We start from the raw sequence: 23927 nt of genomic DNA on the forward strand, positions 1-23927 counted from the left end.
GTCCAGAAATTCCTCCTCCCTGTCCTTGCCTAGTCAGCCATGGATACCTATGTGCATGGACTCAGGTATTCCCCTGGAGTGCTGGCTGATATAGGCAGCAGGTCCAGCATTCTTTATCCCTTTCAGGAGGTGAGAGATAGAAGGCACGTCATCTCTGCCAGACCTCTGGGTAAGACGGGTTTGGCCTACAGGCATGGAGACCCATCATACCCCTGGCCTCAGTCCTTGTCTCACCTGCTAGGGTGGCACTAGATGTTCTTTTCATTCCTATAGGAGTTTGTAGGCAGAATGCTTTCTCATACCATCTCTGTCCTCATGGTGATCTGTGGTGGGTAGGAACAGTATTACTTTTCTTGTTTTACAGGTGAGGAAGCAAACTCAGGAAGGGTAAGTGCCTCATTAGGATCATACAACTTTTTAAGGCATGGACCTGGGATGTTTATATTTCTTGCCACACAGACAAGATGCTGATTGTGATTAAAGTGGGACGTCTGCCTTTACCATGGCAATAGCTCCTCAAGTGGCCCATGTGCCAACTTGATCTGACTGGGGTTGGTGTACAGTAGCCTGCAGAGGCTCTGCCTCTTAGGCCTCAGTTTCCTCCTCAATCAGTTATTATGCATTTATTGTATAGATAAAGACAAAGAGCTCTTCCCAGAAATTGGAGAAAAAGCTCATAAATGTTTTTCCATCAGGATGAAGCTTCAGTTGGCCCTCTGTCCCCGAGTTCCATATCTTCAGGTTCTATACTGGTAGATTCTTTCAACTACAGACCAAAAGTATTCCATATGTCCAACATATACAGATTTTCCCTACCTGATATAGTATAATACGCATTTATCTTATATTTGGTAATATAAGCACTCTAGAAATCATTTAAAGTATACAGAATGATGGTATCATTTATTTGTAAACATGATGCCATTTATATAAGGGGTTTGAGCATCTGTGGATTTTAGTATTCTGGAGTGGTTCTGGAATAAATTACCTTTGGATACCCTGAAACTATTATGTGTGCAGAACATAGTGACTTCTAAAGATATCTTCATGAAATTCATCATTTGATGGTGGAATAGATCCATTTTCTTGTAATTTACTTTGTTATGGGAATTTTTTATGATGTAAAGGTTTCATACAAGCTACTTAACGTCTATAGCAATAAGAGACACTGGGCAAATTCATGCCTTCTCCTGGTACCTTGCTGTGGAGGATGATCACCAGTCAGCCGGTTTGGAGGTTAGTGTAGGAAAATTATGCCCAAGTAGGAATTCCTTCCATGAACTACAGGTGCAAGTAGAAGCACAGGTGCTTCAGACAGTGAACTTGTCTGAAACAAAATATTGTTCCTGAAACTACTCTGAAACTCTAATATACGTAAGACTTTGTTTAATAAATTTCCTCTGTATGTATTCTAGCTTCTGCTTTATTAGTGAAATGTAGATAAGCAGAAAACTGTTGCTTTTTAAAAAAGCTAATTGGTGTCTTTAAATTTCATCTCCCTTGCTCAGTATTAATGATTATGAAATGGTTTTTAAATTGCAGTAGCCAAATTGAGAAGTTTGTTTCGTTTAGAAATTTTTTGTGCATGGCACACATCAGAAGTGCTTCTTTATCTACAAAACTCCCCTTTCTGTTTATAGAGGTATATAGAAAACCCCAGTATCATGGCCTGTTACAACGAACTGCTCCAGTTGGCGTTTGGAGAGGTGCGATCACAGCTCAAACTCAGGTAATTCTGCCTCTGCTTAGAAAACCTCCAGGCCCCCAAGGCAGCCTTGCAAGTGAGAATTTTTTGGCTATAACTGATACCAGTTAATATGGGATTTGTGAGGGATGGGAAAATGACTCAGTAAAGTGCCTTCCATGAAAGTATGAGGACCTGAGTTCAGATCCCCAGCACCCACAAAAAAGCTGGGCATTCCTGTAATCCTAGTATTGGAGAGACAGAGACAGAAGGATTAGTCCAGCCAAATCAGTGAGGTTCAGGTATAGCCCTGCCTCAAAAAATAAAGTGGAGAACAGTTGAGGAAGGTTTTTGTCGATCTCTGGCCTCTACACACACACACACACACACACACACACACACACACACACACACACTATTCAGTAGAGAACATACATTTCTTGAAGTATGCCATGTCTTAGAGAATGCTCCTTTTCTTCACTTAGTAGACAAAATTGTGTAAATGAAAAACCAAATCCTGGAAATATTGGAGGGAGAGAAAGGGCCCCATTTTTTTTTTTTTTAAAGATGTGATGGATGGTAGGCCAGCAGTGCTTCTCAAGACAGACTTTCTGGAGGCCACCTCAATTCTAATCTTACTGACCAGGGACTGCCACTGGTCACATGAGACCCCAAAGTAGTAGTAAATGAGAAAAGGTAAGACACAAAACCATACATACTGGATTTTCTGCTTTGCGTTCTAAGGAGGAAAATACTTTAAATATACTATACCCAACATATTGTCATTTTTCTCTGTGGCAAGTGGCAATTTTTTTCTACTCTACAACATGAATTTGTAATTTGTTCTTTTTTTGTTTGTTGTAGTGGAACTTGCTTTGTAGCCAAGGATGATCTTGAATTCCTAATCTTCCTGCCTCAGCCTTTGAACTGCTGGAATTACAAGCATAGATACCATTGACTGTAATTTGGTTTTCATGAAAAAAAATTGGGGTTTTGAGATAGAGTCTTGCTATACAACTTATGGTAGCCTTGAACTTGAAATCCTCATGCCTTAGCCTCCTGAGTACTTGGATTATAGACCTGTACTACCAGTAGCTGAGAGTTACTTATTTTTAAATGAAATAAGCTGAATCCTGGTTGCAGAGCAAGTAAGAAAAAGTAGTAAAATTACAGCAGGCTCACAGAAGGAAAATAAAATCAGCAGTTCTCTTTCACTCTGTTTCTTTTGTGTCCAACTATTTAACATTTCCTTTATCAGGAAGAAAGAAGTGGTTGCTCTCTATGCATATGCCCAGGGCAAATAAAGAGCTATCAGTATTGGAGTATTACAATTAGTAGGGACTAGTACAAGGTTCCACATACAGGGAAGAAAAGTACTTCATAGACAGAATGAAATGAATTACTAGAGTTAGTATAGAAATGACACACATCCATAGTCCCAGCATTTGGGAAGATCTCTGTGAGTTCAAGGCCAGCCTGTTCTACATAATGAGTTCTGGGCTAGCTGGGGCTACAGAGAGACCCTGTTTCAAAAAGACCAAAAAAAGAAAAAGAAATGTCACTAAGCAGAAATGCTTAAAGGCTGTATAGTATGCCAGAGTTCATTCATATTGTTAGATTACAGGAGGAACTTGAGGTGGGCCTTTGCTCTTGATCCTGCTGGCCCATCCACTACCCAACCACAACACTACTATTAAGTTGAGCTACCACCTTCTCTCAGAGAATCAGAAGGTAATGATAGAACTTATTTTATTCAATCAAGATGTAGGAAGACTGGGTGTGGTGGCTCATACCTGCAATCCCAGTACCTGAGAGGTGGAGGCTGGAGGATCATTAGATCAAGGTCATCTTTAGCCGTATAGCAAGTTCCAGGATAGCCTGTAATACATGAGATACTGTCTCAAATAGAAGTTGCACAAAATGAGTTCAAGGAAGTTAACTGACTCTCAGCTAGGAACTCACAAATAGCAAATGGCAGTTAGTCCATAAGTTTGTAACTCATATTTTTGCTAGTTGTTGTCTTTCCCCGTCTCTAAATAGAATCAGCTTTAAACTTTTCTTCTTAAATCCACCATAGGGAACATAGCAGCATCAGGGTATAGTACTGCACTGAGACCCTTCAGTCTCCTTTACCCACTCCTACATCTCATCCCTCACTGCATCCTCTTGCTCTTACCTCCTGAGTTTCTCTGGAGTCTCTTCACTTATTTTTGTCTTCATTTACTCTTAAAATAAGCTCACTATCTTTTACCTCGATTATTGAATCTATTAGTCAGTTTCCTTATAGTTAGGCTTAACTCCCTCTGTCCATTCGCAACACTGAAATAACATGTAACATCCATTTATTCTTCTGTCCTGCAATTTTCCACTGCCTTCAAGGTGAAGTCCAGATTCCCAAATGTGGCTCCCAAAGCCCTACAGAGTTCGTTCAGTGCTGAATTATCTGTCCTCATCTCTCGCCATGTTCCAGCTGACAACCAACGGTGATGTCCATTTCAGAAGGATAGGGAAAAATATGAAGGGAAAAGGAAAGAAGGGAATAGAGATGGAATAGGGAGAGACTTGTTCTGCAAGATTGGTGCCTTAGCATGGCATTTCAAATCAATGTGGAAAAGAGTGGCCTTTGCAGTGAATAGGATCATGACAACTGCTTAACTAGCTGGAACATAAATTAATATAGCCCAATTTCACACCCTACCCTATGTAACTGCCAGTGAATTAAAAGCTTAAATGTAGGGCCACAAAAATGCTCAGGAATAGAAGCAACACAGGCAATTGGATGGTGAAGTCATTTTAAACTCAGCATGGCATAAAAGACACAAAGGAAAAGAAACCAATTATATAATATAAAATATTAAGCTTTTGTATGATTTTTAAAAAGACCAAACCAGGGCTGGAGAGATAGCTTAGTGTAAGAGCACTGGCTGCTTCTGCACCCACACGGTGGCTAACAACCATCTGTAAATCCAGTTCCAGGGACACCCTCTTCTAACCTCCCCTGGGCATTACACAACATGGGTGCACCTATCTACATGCAGACAATACATAAAATAAAAATACACATAAAATAAAAATAATAAGCCAGGCCTGGTGGCACATGCCTTTAATCAGATTGCTGTGAGTTCAAGGCCAGCCTGGTCTACATAGTGAGTTCCAGGCCTGTCTCCTCTGAGCTTGTTATGTCAGAGGTAGGAACTTCTCTTTGTTTTTTGGTAAAGTTTTATTATTTTTACATGTATGCATGTGTGCATGTGTGAGATTATGTGTAGTATGTACATGCAGGAGCCCTCGGAGGCCAGAAGAAGGTGCAGATACCCTGGACTAGAGTTACAGGTGGTTGTGACCCTCCATGTTGGTGCTGGGAACCAAACTCAGATCCTCTGCAAGAGCAATGAGTACTCTTAACCACTGCACCATCTCTCCAGTTCTATTTTTTAACTGAAAATTTTATTTTATTTAATTTTATTTATTTATTTGTGTGTGTGTCTGTGTGTGTGTATACCCACATGCTATGTTATGCATGTGGAGACCATAGGACAACTTTGTGGAATTGTTTTTCCACCTTTAAGAGGGCTCTAGGGATCAAACTTATGTCATCAAGCTTATGTGGCAAGCACTTTTACTAACTAAGCCATCTTACTGACCTATAGTTTTGGTTTTAATTTAATTAATTTTTTTTTTTGAGACCTGGTCTCCCTACAGCCCCAACTGACGTGGAACTCACTATGTAAGACCATGCTGGCCTCTATCTCACAGAGATCTGCCTGCTTCTCCTCTCAAGTTGCTGGAATTAAAGGCATGTGCCACCATGCCCAGCCCTTGTTTTTTAATTTAAAAAAATCCTTTTATTTATTTGTGTGAATGTGTATGTGGGTGTGGGAGTGCACATGCCACAGTGTGTGTGTGTGGAAGCCAGAGAAGCTTGAGGAATTGGTTCTCTCTTTCCAACTGTATGGGTCCTGAAGATCATACTCACATTGTCTTGCTTGGCAGCAGCCACTTTATCTACTTTAGCCATCTCGTTGGCCCTGTTTTATTTTTAGAGAACAGGTTTATTGAGCAAAAATAATGTAAAAGCATTGTTATTCTTAAACTTTACAGTTATTTATTATCTCTGCACCTTAAGAAAAAGCAATTAGTTTCTTGTTTTTTTTTTTAATCTTCTGAAGCAAGAGAGCCTTCTAATCATCCTTTGGGGAGTACTTTATTTTAAAAAAGCTTAGAAGCAACCGTATTGCCTCATCACACATCATAGGGGAGTTGTTGAATAAATTATGGTACAACCTTATAATACAATATCATATGATTATTAAACATGGTGATGAAGACTGTAATTATGATAAGATATTCATGATGTATGAGGTTCAGTGAGAAAAGGAGATTGTAAAATTGTAAAAATGGTCATGTTCTTATAAATACACATATTAACATATTTTATGAAAGAAAGTGATTAGAGTACACAGTTGTTATGTCTAGGTATTGTGATTTCAGGTATTTTGATCACATTTATTCTGAAACAACTTTATTGAGATATACCTCACATACCATACACTTTACCTATTTAAGGCACATAATTTAATAGCTTTTATTATATTCACAGAGTTGTGCAGCCATCACCACAATTCTAGAACATTTTCATTAACTCTAGACCTCTGCCTTTATTCTACTTTGTCTCTGTAGATTTCCTTGTTCTAGACATTTCATATAAATAGACTCATACAATATGTGATCCTCTGAGACTGACTTCTTTCATTCAGACAGTGTTTTCAAGGTTAATCTCTGCCATAGTATGTGGCAGAACTTCATCAGTTTTTGTGTCTACATAATATTTTATTATATAGATATATCACATTTTACTTATTCATCCTTCAGTGATGGGCCTTTGGGTTATCTATATTTGCCAGTTATTATAAATAATATTGTTACAAACGAGTTTTGTGTTGACATTCGACATATATTTTCATTTTTAGTAAATACATACTTAGGAGTGGAATAGCTGGATCATATGGTGATTCTATGTTTGAAGAACTTTCAAACTGTTTTACAAAAAGAGGAATGCACCATGTTACAGTCCTATCAACAATGTATGACAGTTTCTCACTAGTACTTAGTGCAACTATAAACGTTGGTTACCTCCCTCCCCTCTGTCAGGTTCTGTATGGCATTCTTGACCCTCTCCTCTCATTTAGTCCTTATGAGGACTTTTCAGTATTGAGAAGGGACTCTGGGGATGCTCAGTCAAGTGCATAGAAACCATAGCTATACTGGCATGTGTTTGTATGTTCATCCTGGTCCCGCCTCCTGCTATTGGAAAAAAATCCACAGTGGTGTGCACAGAGATGACCCTGAGTGCTATGACTACAAAAGGTCTTCTTTGTGCTTTTAAATATTTCTCCCTTCCTCTCTCACAGTGAGCACACATTACCTTTGTAAGTCAGACAAAAACTCAAATAAGCTAATGTAATACTCTGAGATTATATTAGATTTTATAATTATGATTAATGTAAATATATTTATCAGTCCTTTTGTTTCTACCCATAAAGGGCTTGTAACTCAATATTTACTGCATTAGAGAGGAGTCAAGAAGCAATTGAAATTACAAGTGAAGACCACATTATACAGGTTTGTTATTTTGGAAGTTTATGTTTCTGGATTTCTTGTTTTGTGTATTCTCATTTTAAGGATTATAGCCCTATAATATGATTATTCTTTTTCTTTTTGAAGTCTAAGAGACCAGTTCTTCCTGAGAGGATTATAAGAACAAAAATCAGTAAAATATGTAACTTAAACTCTCTAGATAAGAAAATCTAACAATAATTACTTATGGTATTAGAAATATAGAAATACCAGATTTGCACTCATTTCTCATAGGGTGGGTGAGTGTTTGCTTAACAAGGAGAGACTTACTCTAAAGGAGTACTTGTGAGATTGGCTGCAGCAGGAACCATAAGGTCACAGGCTTTCTTTGCTGTGCTTACACTTTTTCTCACTGTTCGTAGAGGTGCTTTAAATTTGTAGAAATTTACTAGAAACAGTTAAGAATGTCAAATATAAAGACGCTAGACTACCGTTGTTAGCAAAGTTGATTCATGTAAGTGACTTAAGATAACATGGCTTATACTTTGGCTAATAGCAAAAAAATGGAGTTGTTCCAAGGAAAGCATTCCTTTGGTCTGGGAATGAACTCCATTTTGATTTTGCTTCATTGAATCTAGCCTGTAACTCCATTTATCATTGGTGCTGACATTTGAGAGTTGGTGTTGAAAGGCAACATAAGCCAGTAGTTGAGGGCACAGGCTTTGCTTCTCATCTGCCTTGGCTGAGCATCTTTGGGCAAGTTACTTAATCCACCTAAATCTTCTTTCTTATCAGTACAAATGAGTGATAATAATAGCTGCCTACCTTTTGTAAGATTGTTTTGAAGATTACATGATTATATGTGTAATGTTATTGCTATGTTGTCTAGCAAGGAAAACAGTTTTTGATTAAAGGTATCAGTGACTATTTTATCATTATAGCCAACACATGCACAGCTTTCCCATATATTTTGTCTTTGTCTTATAGTCCTATTTGAAATTTAACAATCATTATATTTGTAAACACTTCCTAGTTTATAACCTGCTTTCCACACACATTATTCATTTTGAATCATATGAGATAGGCATGTTTCATTCCTGCCATCCAGATGAGCACTGACGGATGAAATGACTTACAGAGGTTCAACTGTGTGGAGAAGGCAGAGCCTGGGTATTCTGCAGCCCAAGCTGGTACTTTATTTCATGTAGCACCATTGGGCAGCTCTAGGTAGTAGGCCCATTTATATTGAGCAGATACCTTCCTCTGTCTTGGTTGAAACTAGAGTGAACTTGCTGCCTTCCTGTAGCCTCAAAAGGACACAGCAGAAAGCCCAGCCAGATGTCACCTAAGCAGAAGCACCTCCCTGTTACCAGGTTTTCATGGCTTTTGAACCTCCATGATGAAACCCAAGCTACCGAGTTTTAGGGGGTGGGGCACAGGAGTGCTTTGGTGGAAGACCCTTGTTACTCTCTTTTCTAAACATCTTTTAATTCACTTAATGTTTTGTCTTTTGTCTTTCTCCAGTATGCAAATCCTGCATTTGAAACAACAATGGGCTACCAATCAGGTGAATTAATAGGGAAGGAGTTAGCACAAGTGCCCATAAATGAAAAAAAAGGTGACTTGCTTGATGCCATAAACTCATGCATCAAGATAGGCAAGGTAAGTAGCATGTCAGTACTTTTGTCACTTTCAGGTAAGGAAGGAAGTTCACGAACACCACATGCACCAGGTGATCTCAGCCTTAGTCTTTTTAGTAGTCTCGGGAATCATAAGTAGTATTATCCCTGTTATTCCCATTTTACAGATGAGGAAACTGAAGACAAGAAATTATATGTTTAGCCAAAAAGCAAAGTAACTTGAATTGACTTAAAATCATTGGTTTTTCTTCTTCTTTTTTTTAATCTATGGACTAATAAGTTGATCTTTCGATAATTGATCTTCTAAGTAGTAGTTATTGGCACATGATTCTGGGTAAGGTTGTCAGTGAGGCAGCAGATCCTCAGAACATGTCTGAACCTCAGTCATTCATTGAGCAATTTTCAAATGCCTGCTATGTGCCAAGTACCAGGCTAGATGATGATGTTCTTTTTCTTCCTCCCCTTTCCCCTCCTCTTCCTCCCCCTCCTTCTCTTCCTCTTCCTCCTCCATGTTCTCTTTTTTTGGTGGGAGGCAGGGCAGGCTCTCCCTGTAGCCCCAGCTGGCCTGGAAATTGCTATATAGACTAGGCTGACCTCTATCTCACAGAAGTCTGATGCCTCTGCCTCCTGAGGGCTGGAATTAAAGGCATGCAACACTATGCCCAGCCTGTTTTTATTTATTTATTTTTTAGGCAGGATCTCATGTAATCCAGTGTCTCTTCTAGCCCCTGTTCTCTGTTCATGGGCCATCCTTATAGTTGCCTTATCCAGATTCCTAGAATAAACTGAGTCTCCCTTCACCTCGCCCTTTGCCTTCTTCATTAAGTCCATCCATCACCAATGCTGCTGGCTGTTAACTGGCTCATTCTGAGTGTATACCACCTGCCCCTGACCTGTTCCAGGCTGTCTTCATACCCTCTGGAATAATGGTGGCTGAATCCAATGAGAACTTGTTTCAAGATTCTCCACTGCTACTCTATCTACCCAATACTATGCTTGAACAGTCTTAGTAAATCATCATTTTATCGTGTTTCTCCCTTAGTATAGTGCTCAGATTGCTTAGCCTGGTGACCAAAATTCTGTAGTTGACTTCAGCCACTCAGTAAACAAAAGTCTCGTGTTCCTTGATTGTTTACCATGGGCAAGCACTGTGTTGGCCCTGGGGATAGGACATCTGGGTGATGGATGACTTAATTTTATGTCAAGTGCCAAAAGGGACTACATCAATAGCCATAGAAGCCCAGCTTGGTGTGTAGCTTACACCAAATAGTATCAGGGAAGCAAGGACCTTATTGTGTGCAGTAGAGAGCTGACCTCGGGACAGGATTATGCAAAAGCACTTATACTCCAGATAGGCTGGCTGCTGAATTTGTCATGTCAACACTTACCAACTATAAATCTTTATGACCACATTCTAAGGTAATGCTCTTATTCTCAGGAGCTCAAAGTTATATTGATACTTAAGTAAATGTATTTTATATATTTATAAGTAAATATGGTTTATGCTAAGTAAAATTTATTCTTTGCATTGGTGATTGGAAAACTTAAGAGTTATCGCTGGCTCTTTTGGGGGAATTGTGGAGCTTTGACTGACATGGCCTTATATATCTTGATTTGGGACCTATCAGCTGTCTGAGTTTATTCAGAAAGATCTAGAGAAGAAAATCCTGACTATATTTTTCAAAATGCAAACAGCTTGATCATACTGACCTGCTGTTTTTCTCTCCCTTCCTTCTGTCATCCTTCCTTCTTTTTTATTTTTTTCATATAACAAACAGTTCTGCTGAGATGCAATTCTCATACCATATAATTTACCCATTTAGTTCATATCATTTGGGAGACTGAGGCAGGAGGATCACTGCAGGTTTGAGATCAATTTGGTCTGTTTAGTCACTTTCAGGCCAGCCAGAGAACCCATCACAAAAAAATAAGCATAACGTATACAAGTCAGTGATTCTTAATATATTCATGTAGTTGTGCAAACATTACCACAGTTTACCACATTACTTTTGAAAGTAACCCTGAGACTTGTCTGCTTCCAGGGTGAACCCGTGGAGACTGCATACTCCTGCCTGGGGATCCCTGTTTAGCCCTTATTGGTCTTGGGCACAGCCTCACTTTGGACTGGCTGCCCTTAGAACTGAGCTGCTTGAGACCTGTTCCTCCCTTTTGTTCCAGTGCCAGCTATACATAGAGCTAGAGTCTTTGACATAATTTTTGATCATTGTTTTCAGACTTACGTTATTTTGTAGTAAATCTCAGTATCTACCTGATTATACTACCTTCTTTTTGACCCACTTTCCCATGGCCATCCAAAGATGAAATCCTGCTTTGGAATTTGCCTGCTTGTTGCCACATCCCAAAACATTGATTTCAGAATTGACCTTGTGTAAAGATTTGAAAGGAGACCTCAATAAATCCCCCAGAATGCACTGTGGTTCACTTCCCCCCAGGGACTGTGAAAGGACAAGAACATTATAGAATACTCTAGGAATTCAGTGTCCTACAGAAAGATTTAGGGATTTTTGTAGTTTAGGACCCGAGTGACTGGGAGGAATTCAGAACCTTTTCTGATGATGACAAGTCCCTAGCTGTCATCACCCCAAAGGGACACAAAAGTACTACAACTCTGTTCTCCCTCACAGTCATGTTCTTCCCTTTGCAAGGATCCCTGGCTGTGGTCCTGCAAGCGCTGCTCTCAAAATCACAGCCTTGAGCTTTGATGTTTCACCTGCTTGTGCTGCTGCTACTTGAGCTCAATTCTAGCTATTGCTTTATCACCCCACGCTGCAGAGGGACTGAATCCTCCCACATTCCAGAATGGCCTAAAGCTATTCAAAGTAAGAAGCTAAGTAGCAGCCCACTGTAGTAATGATCACAGACTAGTCTCCTCTGTTCTCTAGCTTGAGATTTCTCCTGTCCCAAACCCTAAGGAAAAGGGCCAGTTCCCTCCTTCACTGCAGCAGTTGGGAGTTAAGAAAGGAGGCATCTGTGTTGAAGTTAGGGAGTTCTCTCTTGCCAGCAGATTCCCACAGAACATATGACCAGTTAAACTGAGGTGACTTGATTTTTGTCACAAGAACTTGAGAGGGTGAGGAAGAATCAAGTTATTTGAATTGTGTTTGAGGTTGGGTTTTGTTTTTTTTTTTTTGTTTTGTTTTGTTTTTTAGACAGGATCTCACTATATAGTACTGGCTGGCCTGGAACTTGCTACGTAGATCAGGCTGGCCTCAAACTCGCAGAGATTTGCCTGCCTTTACCTTTGGAGTGCTGGGATTAGAGGTGCCCAGCTGGGATCATTTTTAATCCTAATTTCTTTTGAAATGACTAGTGAATCAGAACCAAAGTGGAAAATGTTCTTGGGTTTCTGTTTTGAACCCAAAGTGTAATGATGCTTACATTTCATTTATAGGAGTGGCAAGGAGTTTACCATACCCAAAAGAAAAATGGAGATAATATACAACAGAACGTGAAGATAATACCTGTCACTGGGCAGGGAGGGTAAGTAGAAAAAAATGTACTTCAATCAGCATTCTGTCTTTTGAATATGCTTTGAATGTTTAAGTAAACTCAGAACTGCTTGCAGTAGTGTAAGAGGCTAAGAGCAAGGCCAGATATGTCAGAGGATGAACTTCCAGGGTGGTGCTTCCTTGATGACCCTCCACCTGCAGCCCAGAGCCACCAGACTTGGGGAAGTCTTGTATATGCTGGGTGGATGCACAAGAGTCTGCAGTGTTAATATTTAATTTAGAGTGCCCATTTCTTTCTCTTCCTCCTCCTCCTCCAGCATCATCATCATCATCATCATCATCATCATCATTATTTTGTCTTTTTGAGACAGGGTCTCCCTGTAGCCCCAGCTGGCCTGGCCCTTGGTATATAGACCAGGCATCATCATCATCATTATTTTGTCTTTTTGAGACAGGGTCTCCCTGTAGCCCCAGCTGGCCTGGCCCTTGGTATATAGACCAGGCTGGCCTCAATCTCACAGAAATCCGCCTGCCTCTGCCTCCCAAGTGCTAGGACTAAAGGCATGTGCCACCACACCCGGCCAGAATGTCCATTTCTTAAACTGTGTGCTGAAGATGCTGAGTGGTAGGTTCCCTATGTTCGTAAGCTTTTTATGTAAGTGGATATGGTTATTTCTGCAAAGAACTGTCAGATATGTTGGGCCTGAGGAAATGGCTCAATGGGTAAAGAGTTTGCTGTGCAAACATGAGTTCAGATCCCCAGGTGTGGAATTACACTTGTAACACCAGCACTGGTGGTGGAGACATGTAGATCCTGGGAGCTTGCTGGCCAGCTAGTCTGGCTGAAATGGCAAGCTCCAGGTTCAGTGAGAGATCCTGTCTTAAAACATAAGGTGGAACAGGCACACACTTTTAATCCTAGCACTTGGGAGGCAGAGGCAGACAGATTTCCATGAGATTGAGGCCAGCCTGGTCTACATTATAAGTTCCAGGCCAGCTAAGGATAAAGGGAGATCCTGCCTCAAAAATAAAAATAAAATAAAAAAATAAGGTGGAAGCAATTGAGGAAGGCATGCCAAGGTCAGCTTCTGGCTTCACACATACTCACATAGGAAAGCACATTCACATGTGCCCAATACACACATAGATGCACACACAAACAAATCAGATGTGACAGTAGATTGGAAATCATAAGTATATATCAAGAGCCTAAAATTTTTAGATGACTTGTCTTAGAATCTTATCAAAATAATAGTTTCCAGAAATTTCTGACTATAAATTGTAGAATACCCAACAATAAAATTTACAACTTTATAAATTATGATCATGGAATATTAAATTATAATAAGAAATCTTATGATATCATTTTAAATACAAAAAAACCCCAAAATGTAAAGTCAGACCCAGTATGTGATCACAGTCAGGAAAAGGAAAGAAGAAAAGAGTAGGAGGAAGTGAAGCCCCACGCTTTCAGGAGCTGCCTCTGTTCACTCAGCCCTTCCTCCCTAGCAGGGCTCCCTGCTAGTGACAGATGTCATTTCATTTCATCCCAAGTGGAGCCCTGTTTGGTTGGCAGAATGATGTCTCCATTTTACAGATGAGGAAACTGAAACGTAGAGAGAGGTCTGGTTTCTGGTCCTAGCCCTGGCTGCCGTGTGTGATGGTGCCTGGTGTAGCCCTCAGCACTGACTGCACAGCTCATGTGCTTTGTTAGCAGACTTTGCTACCAGTTGGTGATCGCCTCAGGGAAGCAGATCTGTGGGCTCTCTGTTCTGATTCTTCATTCTTTTATGTCCTTTCCAATTTTTTTTGTGATAAATATATAGGGATTTGATTATGGGGGTGAAGTGAAAAAAACTGAGGAAACAATAAATGAATGGGACAAGTCACTGCTTCTGAGCTCAGATCTCATTGCTTTGTTTTAGACTGTAGGGTAATCTCAGCTGGGAACCTTGGCCCTGTGTGGCCTGTGGCTATTTCTGTAAGTGACTCTAAGTAGAATATTGGAACTCAAAAAAGAGTGTCAGTATCAAAAGTTGTCAAAATGGCAACATGTTATGAAACTATAGGCTCCTGTTGGGTAACATGTTATATATATATATATATATATATATATGTGTGTGTGTGTTTTTTTAAGTTTTAAATTTTACTTTATTTTGGGGCTGGAAATTTACCCCAGCAGTTAAGAGCACTGGCTGCTCTTGCAGAGGACCTGGATTCAATTCCCAGCACCCACATGGCAGCTGACAACCATCTATAATTCCAGTTCCAAAGGCTCTGATGCTCTCTTCTGACCTTCACAGGCATTGCACGACATGAATGCACTTACATACATGTAGGAAATATACACTTAAAAAAAAAAAAAAATAAGGGCTGGGTGTGGTGGCACACGCCTTTAATCCCAGCACTCAGGAGGCAGAGGCAGGCAGATCTCTTGAGTTCAAAGCCAGCTCGGTCTACATAGGGAGACCGTGTCTCAAAAAGAACAAAAAATAAAAATAAAATAAAAAAATTTTAAATTATTTTATGTGTATTAAGTGTTTTGTGTGTATGTATGTAAGTGCACTGCATGTGTGCAATGCCTGTGGAGGTCAGAAGAGGGCATCACATCCCCCAGAACTTGAGTTATGAATAATTGTTAGCTACCACATGGGTGCTGGGAACTGAACCCAGGTCCTCTGCAAGAACAGTAAGTGCTCTTAATCACTGAACCATCCCTCCAGCCCCATAATATATTCTTTAAAGGCATATGTATTTTTTTTATTGTATGTTGAAATAACTGAAGAAGTAATTAAGTTAATTCTTTTCTCCAGAGACTTAAGAAGATGTTTGTAAGCTTTTAATCATTTGCTGGTGACCTTGATCACACAAAAAAAGAAAAAATAGGAGAAGAAATGCTCTCAAAGTGATTTGTATATTGTGAAAAAGGAGGTGCTTTTCTTTTCTTTTCTTTCCTTTCCTTTTCTTTTCTTTTCTTTTCTTTCTTTTTTCTGTCTTTTTGAGACAAGGTCTCCTGGTAGCCCCAACTAGCCTGGAACTCACTATATAGACCAAACTCAGAGATCTGCCTGCCTGCCTCTGCCTCTGCTTCTGCCTCCAGAGTGCTGGAATTAAAGGCGTGTGCCACCACGCCCAGCTTTTCTTTTTTCTCTTTTTTTTTCTTTTCTTTTTTGAGACAGGGTCTCCCTGTAGCCCCAGCTGTCCTGGAATACTCTGTGTAGACCAGGCTGGCCTGAAACTCACAAAGATCAGCCTGCCTCTGCTTCCCAAGTGCTGGGATTAAAGGCATACGCCACCATACCCGGCAGGGGATGCTTTTCATAATGAAAAATTAACTACATAGCTATCACGTTAGAGTCAGGAGAAAAATAATGCATTGTTTTCTACTTACAGAAAAATCAGGCACTATGTGTCCATTATCAGAGTGTGCAATGATAACAATAAGGTAGGTAAGGAGAGCCCTGGGACCCAGGCATTCCCCAGTGAGATTTCCAGACAGTTGAAACTAATGAATTGTAAAATTCATTTTTAGGTTGAGAAAGTATCTGATGGTGTTCTGACCGACAGTCAAACAGGTATGATGACTCATATTCATTCTTAGGGTTGAGGGTTTTTTTTGGGGGGAAACTACAGATCCTTCCTTTGATGGACCTGCCTTGTACAGTGGTGGGACCCTGTTTTCCTAGCACCAGGACAAGCCCAGGGTGGTTTGAGTTGAAGAATCTGCTTGCTCTGGGCATCTTGACAGGTGCCTGGGATTGGTTCTAGCCTATGCTGAGAGAACTGATGAACTCCATGATTCACGTCCAGATATGTTGGATGAAGTATGATTTTATAACCTGATCTGTGCTTTAAGAGGCAGACAGGGTTGGGTGGCCCACCATAGTACTTCAACAAGGATATCTTCAACTACCCTGACAGTCATTACCACCACCCTGCAGGTGGATATCTGCGCTAAAATGGAGCCCAGGCATGTAAAAGGAAGAGAATGGCAGGAAAAGGAGTCTGGCAAATTCCTGGAGACCACCTTCATCAAGGAGAAAGCTGAGCAGAGAAAAGGGTCAAAAGGAAAGGAATCTAGAGAATATCACCACAGCAGCTGAGGGCAGAAAGAAGTACTGGGTGGTCAGGACTGGACAGCACAGCGAGTGCAGGGCAGGGAACCAAGGATCAGAAATGCAGAGACTTTGATGTCACATTCAAGAGCTACTGAGCTGTCAATGTTCAGGTTCCCAGAATGGTGAGGCAGAAGCCAAGCTTCAGGAGACAGTGGAGTTAGAGCAGAAGTAGCAGAAAGGCCTGTTCTGGCAAGAATCCTATACTATAAGCTCACAGAGCACATTGCTTGGTTTGGTTGTTAGTAGTGTTCTATTTCAGTTTTCTTAGGATAGCCCAGAGAAGTGAACATAACTGTTATTAACACTCCTTTATTACAAAAGAAGAAACAGGGTCAGAGAAGTTAAATGACAGCCTAGAGTTAGACACTAGGAAATGACAGAGGTGGGCTTCTTGGGAGGCATAGTCAGTGATAGTCACAGGAAGTGTAAGGCAAGGTAGGAATCGCCCCATCCTTACTGTGCTGCACCATTTGTACTTGATCAGGGTTCACTTAGGAGCTGTAGCAATCATCCAGATGAGTGCCCTCCTGGCCCATCTGAATCCCCTTGGGAAGCAAAATAGCTCTGCACCTGAAGATCTCAGGGTTGTTTTGCCTTAGTGGGCCAGGTGGGGCTATTATAGGCCATGACCAACAGAAGTCAGTTCCCAAACAGAAATGGAGTTTATTGGAAGGAAATAGAACAGCTTACAGACTGGATAAGAGTTCAAGAACCAGTTTGGGAAAGGGGTCAGGAACCAAGGGATGCTAGGCAGCTGACCCCACTGCTCTAGGCAACACCACAGGTGCAGCATAGTTGGGTACCACCTCTGTCAACACTGGACTTTGGGAACTACTAGCTCTAGTGAGAGCCATGTCCCAGGTCTTGTTTCCTGGCTTCACTTGTTCCAGTGAAAACACAGAGAAGGTACTCATTTGCCTGGGCCTAGGTCACCTGCTATTTCTGTGCTACTCAGGTATGGAACAAGGCAGCCTCTACCTGCCTCCCTTCTGTTACGGTAGGTCCTGGATTTCTCTAGACAAAATAAAAGAGTTTGAGAGTCTGGGTGTCTAGAAAATTAATAAGTTCCATCACATGCTCCCTTTTTCTTAGCCCATGTGTCATTTTTAGATGATGCTCTGTCTCAATAAATGTACCAAATGACTGTAGCTTAACAATGGTTCATTCTATACATTTTGACTGTTCTGGCTTCAGGGGCCGAACATGGGGGCTCACGATAGAAGATCAGAGTAATCTGAATATACTGTACTCTATAGTACTATACAGTGGGAAGCTGGGGGCACCTCAGCAATAATGGTGATTCTGGAAGAGAGTAGGGCCAAACAAAGAATGAGAAGAAGGAAGAATGAAGAAGGAAGAAGAAACAGACAGGAGAGGGGTGTGCCAGCAAGGAAGGCTGAGTGAGACAGTTAAGAGAGAAGGGTCAGGTCTTACAAAGTTGTGGTAATAGTATAAGGACTGAAGGCAGAGAAAACAGTAGAGACTGGATCAAGAGGTCCTTAGGGATAATCAGGTGGCATTGGAAGCTGACATACTGTGAGGATAAAGGAAAAGGACTTGGGGGTGACAGTACAACTTTTAGCTTGTCCCTTGGATAGCAATGATTAAAATGATAAGTGAAGGTAAAATCATGAGAAAAACTAAGGGGGAAGGAAAAGTTAGATTTGAACTTAAGACATCTGAAGTGGAGATATCTGATAGTATTTGGAGGCAGGCAGAACTCTGGGCCTTGCACTGAAGAGGCAGGAAGGCAGGAAGAACAAGCACTAAAAATGGTACCTGACAAGGTTAGATGTTTAAAGAATGAGCAAGGGAGCTCTGCTGAGCAGATGTAGAATTCACTCACTCAGCCCAACCAGGCTTGTGCACCAGGTAGAGTCTGTGTCTCTGCTTAGGAGACTCCTGTATTCTAGCAGGAGGGAGAGGTAGAGAGTAAGCAGAGTATATCAGATGGTGCTGTAGGGAGGAAAATGCAGGGGATAGGAGGGTGGCCAGAAAGGCCTTGCCGCATGATAAGCTCTGCCCCCCCCCCCATAGGAAGTGGACCAAGACCTCGGGTACTTCACAGGTCTTCTCATCAGCTGCCAGGGCTAGAACCATTGCTGCAGATACCACAGTCTTTTGAAGAGATATAGAGCATCCTATATATCTGGAGATAGGACCACACCCCACCCCCAGGAAGAGTGGCAGGTACCATGTCTGGAATTGTAGGCGGCCAGGGACCATGGGTCTGGCAGATAGGTGCTCCTCACAATTGGGAGCTTGTGATCTCAGCAGACTGCTAAAGCATGAGCTCAGGTTTCCCTGGATTGTCCCAGAAGGCCATAGACATGCTAATGTTTCTCAAAAGATGAATAAAGTCTAAGGATCTTGTTTTCTAGACTAGGAAATCAAGAGCAGAATCGTAGATGGTGCTAAGCCAAAGCTCTAGTTTTGAAGGCCTATTTGGAGTTCTCTCCATCTATAAGTATGATACCATATCAGATTGATCTGTTATCTGTTGAGTGTTCACTACAATATGAGGCCCTGGGCTTGGTGCTTCTTCAGGAGCTTGCAGTCTTTTAGGGATATGAACTTTATGTTTCCTCATTGGTCCCCTAGGTATGCCTTGAGGGATGTATCTGAGAGCCAGGCCCTAGGCATGAGGTCAAGGCATGTGTGCCCTACTTCCACCTGCTGTGTGAAAATTGCCAAAGAGTCCTCTATAAAGAGCTACAGGGACACAGAAGGACCAGCATTCCCAGCAGGGATTAGGGGAGAAGTAGGATCTAGTATTTATATAAAGTGACTTTAAAATGTTTCAGTGGAAACTAAATCTTCTCATAATTCTTCTACTCTTGACATAGCCCCATCCTTACACATGTGTTTGGAACCCAGGTGAGGCTGAAGTAAAATGGCCACACAGGAATTAGGTAGAGCTATAGGAAGCAGGAAGCAGTGAGAGCTTTGAAGGAGGCTGTGCTGGCTGAGATGAGAAAGAGGAGTGAGGATAAAATCCTTTGGAAACCAACCTTTGGAAATGCCAGGGGGCTGGGAAGAGGTTATGAAAGAGAGAAGGAAGTAGTCAAAGGTAGTAAGACAGAAAACTTGCAGAGTATGGATCCTGAAAACAGAGGGATTGTGTCTAGTCGATCCTGAGACAGGATCGATTGTGTGTAGTCAGTAAGAACCAACCTGTGGCCGTCAGAGTAAGCAACAAGGTCATCAGTGACCTTTGCAAATTCACACACAAGCACATGGAGAAGAGACTCTGGCTTATGTTTGGTCAGGAAACAAAGAACATTGGCTGGGAATGTTACTCAGCAACACAGCACTTGCCTAGAGCACCTGAGGCTCTGAGTTCCATCCTAGCACCACAAAACAGCAACAAAAAATCAAGTGAAGAACTTTCTCCACAGTGCAGGGGAACATGTAGGGCCTGCACTGGGATCATGCCTTGGACAGAGAAAGAAGAATCAGGTAAGGATACCAATCCAGGAAGAGAAGCTCTGCCACATCCTAGAAGGAGTGGACCCAGAGGGTCCTGCTGGTCTCTGTGTTCATCTGATGATTTGCTCCCAGTTTCCTTATCTGTGAGATAGGGACACAAGTTGTTGCCCACAAAGCTGTCAGCACCACACTGGGCATCCAGCAGGTATATAGAGGAAAGGCAGGAAGGAAGATTAGACTTGTGTTGTCAGTGATCAGATGGGGCAGGAGCTGGAGAGTGGTCATATAACTCTTATTTGGAACTCAGGATAACAGTGTCATTCTTTAAAAGGGGAATCAGAGAGAGAAAGGTAAATTATCCTTCTAATGTCCCCCAGACCACATTCCCCATATTACCCTAGGAAAGAGAAGAACATTCTCCCAGGATATTTCAGGGAAAATAAGTAAAGATTTTCTTTTCTCTTTTGGGACAAAGGTGAATGAGAATCCAAATGCCTCTGTTTTATTCAGAAGTATAATAGGGGAAATTCTGAGGCCATTTCTTCTGCTTGTTACTTTATGTCTTTAGACTCTGTAAAGCTTTTGAGAAAAATCAACCTTCTCAAAGCCAAGGTGTTTAGTCTGCATTTCTGTGCATGGTGCTGATTTCTGTGGCATAAACAGTTTTAAAATTTAGCTTTAACCTTTGCTAATTTGTTAATATCTCTATAAAGAGATGATTTATAGTTTAATTGTTCCCACAGATAATCAGTCAGGCAAACATAAAGACAGGAGGAAAAGCTCAGTGGACATGAAGGCTGTTGCTTCTCGAGCAAGTGAAGGTGAGTGACAGACTGGATTGTGTAGGCTTTGAACAAAGGAGGCCTGACTCTGCAGCTTTGCCTCCTAGTCACCATGCACTATACATTTACAGGAAGAGAAGGGCCCTCTAGGAACCAGTGTCCTGTCCCACCTTCCACGCAGAAGAATTCCATTCTGAGCCTTTGAATGGAATCAGTAATAAGGGAAAATCAAAGAGATAGGTATTAAGTATTCTGTATGATTTTCTGAAATCATTTTTTTAACTTAAAAAAAACTTTATTGAGAATTTCATATATGCTAGAAGGTGTTTTGATCAAATCCACACCCACCCTCTCCCCTCCAACACCTCCCATATTTCCTCATCACTTTTTTCTGACAATTTTGTGTATTTTCTTTCTTTCTTTCTTTCTTTCTTTCTTTCTTTCTTTCTTTCTTTCTTTCTTCATTTCAGCCTGAGTATTCTTCAATATTTCTCTTTTCTCTCTCTCTCTCTCTCTCTCTCTCTCTCTCTCTTTCTTTCTCTCTTATATGGGGCTTTTTGCTACTCTAACATTACCCCTCTGAAGAGGTAACCCTAAAATCTTTTAGGGATTAGATAAGAGCTCCCAAATACTTTTGTCATTTTTTTGGCCTTTGGAACAGAGTATGCTACTAAGAGGCCCAAGAAACTTGGCTACTTTTAGCCAAGAAACTGGCTACTTTTCTTTGAGGTATTTTTTACCCTAACTGCCTAGCCAATTCCTACCTCCTATTCTTAACACAACATCCTCTGAAGAGGTTACCCAAATTGCTGATAGGGAATTGGGATGCACACCGCTCTGGCAAGTCCATCTCGTGGGGTATCTGTGGCCTCCCTGAACAAGAGGACAGGTGGCTCACCACAGTTACAGAACATTTTGAGAGGTGTTCCATAGTCCCCTGGAACTTAGTCAACCTTGAAGGGCAAGGGGCAAAATCTGTCCTTTAAGTCCCTCTGACCACATTAGTATAAGCCTCAAAGTATGGCTGTTAAACATCCAATAATGTTAGTTCCACCAGTCTGGTACTTTTAATTACCATGTGCTATGTAGATAAAGCTAGGGTAAAAAACCAAATAGTCTTAGATAAACCTTGACTAGATATATATTTTGTTTCTTAAACTAGTTGACTAAACTATGAACATAGACATTTTAAGATTATGTGTATATTATTTTTGTCTCATCCTTTATATATCATAACAAACCTACACAGACCTTCATCACTTGCTGATATTTTAGCTCTTAGTGTTTGTGCAAAGGATAAACATATTGGGAAGTTTTGAAACTCCTCAAAGAGACTATTTGATTTACTTTTTTAAAAAATCTTTTTGAGACAGGGTTTCTCTGTAGCCCCAGCTGCCTTGGAACTCACTATGTAGACCAAGCTGGCCTTGGACTCACAGAGATCTCCCTGCCTTTGCCTCCCAAGTGCTGAGACTACAGGCGTGCACCACCACGCCCAGCTCTTTTTTTTTTTAAATAGTTATGAGACATAATAGCATTGACAAATAAATTTTCCATCTGTTGTGAGAATTCTTTTCCTGGGGATACTAAGCAATGCTTGTTCCCTTTTAAGATTCTAGTGTTAAGCCAATGTTTGATTAAAGTTTTCCTGGGGAACCAATGAATTTACTAAGCTTACTTACAAGGATGACTGAGAGGTTGCTGAGGTATGAGTGACCTTGGGGTATGCACACTGGAAAGCCTTTACCCAGCATGGATCAAGGCTTCTCTTCCTAGCCTTCCCCAGATGATATACTTTAGTCCTCCCCAAATCCAGGAGACCATGTGTGATTAGGGCCAAATTACATACAGGTGGCTGGGAAGAGTGGCTAGATACTCATTTTTTTGGTCTATTTTGGAAAATATCTCCATTTCCATATCCTTTTAACATCTTTCACATTCTCATTTTCAATTTTTTAAAATAAATATGAGATATAATTGTATTAACAAACACATTTTCCATCTTGACCCTGCTTGGCCCTCCTTTAATGAATGAGCACAACTGTCAACAAGCCCAATTGTGACAATGTTTAGTGATCAGGCACAGCTGAAGTCCTGATGATGGTAGATATTTCATGCAGTAGAGACTGCTATACAGCATCATCTTATTAAAAGGACATGGAATTTAAAGGGATTTGGTGCTAAGATCCACATATGAGGGAGAACATGTCGTTTGTGTTAAGGTTCAGATAGCCCCGCCCCCTCACCAACAGGGCCTCACAAGCCCCTGAGAAAAGGGAACTGAGTTGATAAGCACCCTGGTCTTTGAAGTCAAGAGAAGCAGACTTTTCTCTACTGTTTGGCCAACACAGCAGGCTTCCCCTTTGATCTCTAAAAAAGACAGGTTTTAACAGTCCCATTCTCCTGCTCCCCCCCCAACCCAACTTAAAAAAAAATATCTTCCTGCCTTCTGCACCCCCCAGAAGCCTCCTCCTTTAAAAGACCACAGCTCATGATCTGGGCAGACATTTTCCCTGCCTGGAAGGGAATCTGTCCCATGTGTTCCTTTGCTAATAAACTCTATTCCAATGGAGTTTTTATCTGTGTCCTGGTGCTTTCTCGAGATCAACCGGATTCATTCATAGGCTGTTTTACCTATCAGTTTGTTTTTCTGAGTCTGTGTTACTTCATTTAGTATAAGAGTTTCTAGATCCATCCAGTTACCTGCAAATTTCATTATTTCATCTTTCTTTACATAACTCCATTGTGTAAATATACCACATTTTTGTTAACGACTCGTCAGCTGAGAGGCACTTAGGTTGCTTCCATCTCTTAGCTATTGTGAAAAAGAGCAGCAACAAACATGGTTGTACAAGTGTCTCTAAAATAGGATGTCCTTTGGGTATATGCCAAGGAGTGGTATAACAAGGTCATATGGTAGGTTCATTTTTAGTTTTTTAAGAGTTCTCCACACTGTTTTCCATAGAGGTTGCACGAGTTTACAATCCCACCAGCAGTGAATGAGCATTCCCCTTTCTCCATATCCTCTACAGCATTTGATATTTGTTCTCTTAATCCTAGCCAGTCTGGTTGAGGTAAGGTTTTAATCTGCTTTTCCCTAATTACTACTGCTGTTGAACACTTTTTGAGATGTTTTTTAGCCATCTTTATATCTTCCTTTGAGAACTCTCTGTTTAGATCTTTAGCCCATCCTTTTTTTTTTTTTTTTTTTTTTAAAGAAGGGTCCC

The 23927-nt window shown here is 41.0% G+C and overlaps 1 protein-coding gene across 3 annotated transcripts in view; it reads left to right on the top strand.

Annotated features, from left to right (window-relative positions):
- Positions 1–23927, top strand: part of Pde8a (phosphodiesterase 8A) — a 66765-nt gene that overhangs the window by 13929 nt on the left and 28909 nt on the right. For 2 of the 3 annotated variants that reach the window (XM_008837419.3, XM_029565567.1), the window contains exons 5-11: positions 1641–1729; positions 7228–7306; positions 8786–8923; positions 12314–12402; positions 15765–15816; positions 15904–15946; positions 20662–20739. In XM_008837419.3, the coding sequence (XP_008835641.1) occupies positions 1641–1729; positions 7228–7306; positions 8786–8923; positions 12314–12402; positions 15765–15816; positions 15904–15946; positions 20662–20739 (568 nt within the window). Of the gene's footprint in view, positions 1–364; positions 388–1640; positions 1730–7227; positions 7307–8785; positions 8924–12313; positions 12403–15764; positions 15817–15903; positions 15947–20661; positions 20740–23927 lie in introns of all 3 variants that reach the window. The other variant, XM_008837418.3, reaches the window with a different exon arrangement.

This window comes from Nannospalax galili, unplaced genomic scaffold (genome assembly GCF_000622305.1).
Source record: "Nannospalax galili isolate Female #2095 unplaced genomic scaffold, S.galili_v1.0 scaffold1238, whole genome shotgun sequence".
NCBI lineage: Eukaryota > Metazoa > Chordata > Mammalia > Rodentia > Spalacidae > Nannospalax > Nannospalax galili.